The 4309-nt window shown below is 43.4% G+C and overlaps 1 protein-coding gene across 1 annotated transcript in view; it reads right to left on the bottom strand.

Annotated features, from left to right (window-relative positions):
- Positions 1 to 1272: 1272 nt before the first annotated feature.
- ZC3HAV1 (zinc finger CCCH-type containing, antiviral 1) overlaps positions 1273 to 4309 on the bottom strand; it is a 49182-nt gene continuing 46145 nt past the window's right edge. Inside the window, exon 11 of the mRNA XM_021713050.1 lies at positions 1273 to 1428. Coding sequence (XP_021568725.1) covers positions 1322 to 1428 — 107 coding nt within the window. The 3' untranslated portion in view covers positions 1273 to 1321. The remainder of the gene's footprint in view (positions 1429 to 4309) is intronic.

The raw sequence follows: 4309 nt of genomic DNA on the forward strand, positions 1-4309 counted from the left end.
CAGGATGGCCTGGGCCCTATTCCTCCCTCTCCTTAGTTTTTCACTTTATTCATCTGAATATTAATGGTACTGGAAGGGACTCCAGATAGCCAGACCAATGGGATTCTAATTCTTAGGGAATTTAATTAGGAACTTCAGAGAAAACTTGGCAATTAGTGGCAGAGGATAAGTCTGAAGGGAAATGCAGACTGGGCTTCTGAGGTTAAAATTAAGTCAACTTCATGTATATAGTTACTGAGGCTGTTAATAGCAGGGAAATAAAAATAGTAATAACAAAAACAGGTAACATTTACTGAACACCCTGTTGTATTAGTTACTTTCTGAGTGTCTGGAATGTATCACTCAAGCAACCTTAAGGAAGGCCTACTATTAAGCCCACTGTATAAATAAGAAGGTGCAGGGGGGGTGGGGGTTTCATCTGTCCAAATCCACACAGCTAATGAGTTAGCAGGGTAGCATTTCCACTTAGGTGATCTAGACCCAGAGTCTGGGTTGTTAACCTGATCACAGGCAAGGGTCTGTGACCCCAGGCTGCTCCGATTCTAAAGCAGAGTTCAAACCAACTCCCACTTTTGAGGCCTGCTAGAGCTCATTCCAGCTCTTGGGTTCTGGTGAGTTGTTTTTCATAAACAACCTCACAATGACTAATCCTCTTAGTAACTTCCCTTTTTCATGAACTACCTTGAATTCTCACAACCAAAATACTCTAATTAGAAAACTTTGATTTCATACCTGTCTTGAAGCCTGTTTTACAAAATCCCACATCACCCAGAAAAAAATCCAACTCCAAAAATAGTCATGAACAATGAACAATTTTACAGTTTCGCAAGGAGAGTTACAATGAACTCCCACAGCAACACTTCCTTTAAAGATCCCCTTTAATCTTTCTCCAAAGCCCTTGCTCAGATGGCTACCTCATCCTTTTTTTTTCTCACTCCATCTCTTTCTCAGCCTCCCATCCTCTGTAAAACCACACAACGAAATTAAAGACACAGAAGAATCCACAGCAAAACAAAACCCCAGCACATTTGATTATAAGGTATACCACATTCACCCAGTTATTTACAGCTGGAGAAGCTGAGGCCCAGAGTATTTAAGAGATTTGCCTAAAGACCTCTGTGCTTAGAAGAGAAAACTAGTGTCCTGGTCTAGTATTCTTTCAGTCACACCATGCTGCTTACTTATAGATAAAGCAAAAGGAAACTGCAGTGGAATGCAAGCAGGAACTTCTCAAGAAAACAGGGTTCAGATTCATGAGAGACTTGATGCATGCAGGGAAAGACCATGTCACACAACTGCAACACACAGTGCCTCAGAACACTCACTTGGGCCCTCTTCTCATCTGCTCCACATCCCGCAGAGACACAAATGTCGGCCTTCTGATGACATCCTTTTGAGTCTTGGAAACTATGTTTGTCTGAATCATCCCTTTAGACAGAAAAAATAAAACCCATGAGACTCAAGAAGTAGTCCTAGAAAATGACAGCTTGTTATTTTTCAGAGGTTATCACAGTAAATATCATGACTGAACTGTACATGGATGAGTAGAGAAAATCCTTTGGATGAAAGTTGCTCCTGATAAAAACTTGTATCCTTCATTGCCCTTATCAGAAGACTCAGAAAGCAAACAGGTGAGTGAACATTCAGGTATTACTCTAATATTTATATATCTATCTATTTATTTATTTTTTGAGTTGGATTCTCACTCTGTCGTCTAGGCTGGAGTGTGGTGGCACACTCACGGCCACCCAGGTGTCGAACTACTGGGCTCCAGCAATCCTTCCACCTCAACCTTCCAAATAGTTGGAACTACTGGTGCATGCTACCATGATCAGCTAATTTAAAAAAAAAATTTATTATAGAGACAAGGTCTCGCCAAGTTGCCCAGGCTGGTCTTGAACCCATGGGCTCAGGCAATCCTCTTGCCTTGGCCTACCAAATTGCTGGGATTACAGGCTAAGCCACTGAGCCCCACCTTACTCTAATCTTTAAATCAAAGTCAAGTCGTAAGAGGAGAGCTGGGGCATCCAGATAGCAAGACATTATCCATGTGAGTTGCCCCACACCAGGCATTGAGGACTGTGGTTTGGAATCTGCTAGCTATGTTCTGCAGGTTTTTGTGTTTTTTTCCCCTAAATTCAGCATGAAATGTCATTTTCAATCCATGTAGGTTGTAGATCTGGGTCCAAACTGCAGCCAGAGTGATGTCAACCTTTCAAAGTAAAACATCATCCACTGCTAGTGAAAGTGTAAAGTGGCACAATCACTTTAGAAAACAATTTGATAGTTTCTCATAAAGTTAAAACAATCTCACTCTGAGGTATTTACCCAGGAGAAATAAAAACCTACATCCACACAAAGGCTTGGACATAAATGTTCACAGCAGCATTATTATAATATTCCCAAAGTAGAAACAACCAAAATATCCACTGGTGAATGGATCAACAATGGTGTATTTTTTTTTTTTTTTTTGAGTTGGAGTCTCACTCTGTCGCCCAGACTGGAGTGCAGTGGCTGCTCCCGGCCACCGCAGCCTCGCCTGCTGGGCTCCAGTAATCCTTCCGCCTCAGCCTTCCGAGTAGCTGGAATTACAGGCATGTGCCACCACGCCCAGCTGACTTTTTGATTTATAGAGAGATGAGGTCTCACTGCCCAGGCGGGTCTCGAACCCGCGGGCTCAGGCAATTCACTCACCTCAGCCTCCCAAAGGCGCGGGATTACAGGCTGAGCCACCCAGCCCGGCTTGGTGTATTCTTATAATGGAAATTACTCAGTAATAAAAAGGGAAGAGCTACCATACACGCAACAATATAGATGAATCTAAACAACATTATTTCCAGTGAAAGAAGTCAGCCACATGCAGTGTGTTTCAAAGTGGTTGTGTCACTTTATATACTTTCACTAGCAGTGTACGATGTTTTACTTTTTAAAGGGGTCACTGTGGTTGCAGTTTGGACTGCAAGAGTTCACTAACAGGAATTTCTAGAATAGGTTAAACTAATATATAGGGATAGAAAGCAAACCGGCAATATTCCATGGAGGACAGAAGGGATGCGGGCTTTGGAGGTTGGGGAGACTGACTGCAAAGAGGCAAGAGGAAGCTTTTTGGATTGATGGAAATGTTCTATATCTTGATTAGGGTGGTGGTTACATGCATCTGCCAATACTCATCCAAATGCACACTTAAAATAGATGCATTTTCTCAAGCCTGTAATCCCAGCAATTTGGGAGGCCAAGGTGAGAGGAATGCCAGAGCCCACATGTTCGAGACCATTCTGGGCAATATGTTAAGACCTCGTCTCTACAATAAATCAAAAAATTACCCAGGCATGGTAGCGCATGTCTATAGTTCCGGCTACTTGGAAGGCTGAGGCGGAAGGATCGCTGGAGTCCAGCAGGTCGACACTGGGGTGGCTGTGAGCATGCTACTGCACTCCAGCCACTGGGCAACAGAGACTCCAATTCAAAAAAAAAAAAAATGCATTTTATTGTAGTAATTATGCCTCAGCAAAGGTGATGTAACATAAAATGAACATAAACACAAAAATAGCAAATTGGATCACACCATGATGCTGCTCAAGATCTTCCATGATTTTCATCTAATAAAATATCCCAGTTTCTACCTCTGCTCTCATCTCTTTCAAGTCCTGTTTTAGGACACTTCAAGTTCGTCTGCACCTTCCACCTTAGTCCCAGCTCTTCCTTCTCTTGCAAAACCCTTCTTCCTGTGCACATGGGCTGCTTCTTCCATGCCAAAGCCTGGGCAGCAAAACCTCATCTCTACAATAAATCAAAAATCAACCAGGCGTGGTCCATGCGCCTGTAATTCTGGCTACTCGGAAGGCTGAGGTGGAAGGATCGTCAGAGTCCAGTGGGTCGAGGCTGTGGTGGCCGGGAGCGGCCACTGCACTCCAGTCTGGGCGACGGAGTGAAACTCCCAACTCAAAAAAAAAAAAAAATTTCTAAGCTAAGAGTGCCCAAACCAAGGCTGTGGCTGACATGCTTCAGGTACTGACACTCACGGTGGACAGGTGTGAATAATCTAAGAAAAACTTGGCTGGGCATGGTGGCTCACACCTGTCATGCCAGCACTTTGGGAGGCCGAGGGTGGAGGATCCCTTGAGCCCAGGAGTTTGATACCAACCTGGGCAACATAGGAAGACCCTGTTTCTATAAAAAGTCAAATAAATAAGTAAAACGAAATGCTCTTGTGACTTCTCTTTAAGGTGAGGGAGTTTTTTTTTTTGCTTTTTGTTTTTTTGAGTTGGAGTCTCACTCTGTTGCCCAGACTGGAGTGCAGCGGCCGCTC

This window comes from Carlito syrichta, unplaced genomic scaffold, assembly GCF_000164805.1.
Source record: "Carlito syrichta isolate Samal-C Ts95f unplaced genomic scaffold, Tarsius_syrichta-2.0.1 Scaffold304006, whole genome shotgun sequence".
In the NCBI taxonomy this organism is placed as follows: domain Eukaryota; kingdom Metazoa; phylum Chordata; class Mammalia; order Primates; family Tarsiidae; genus Carlito; species Carlito syrichta.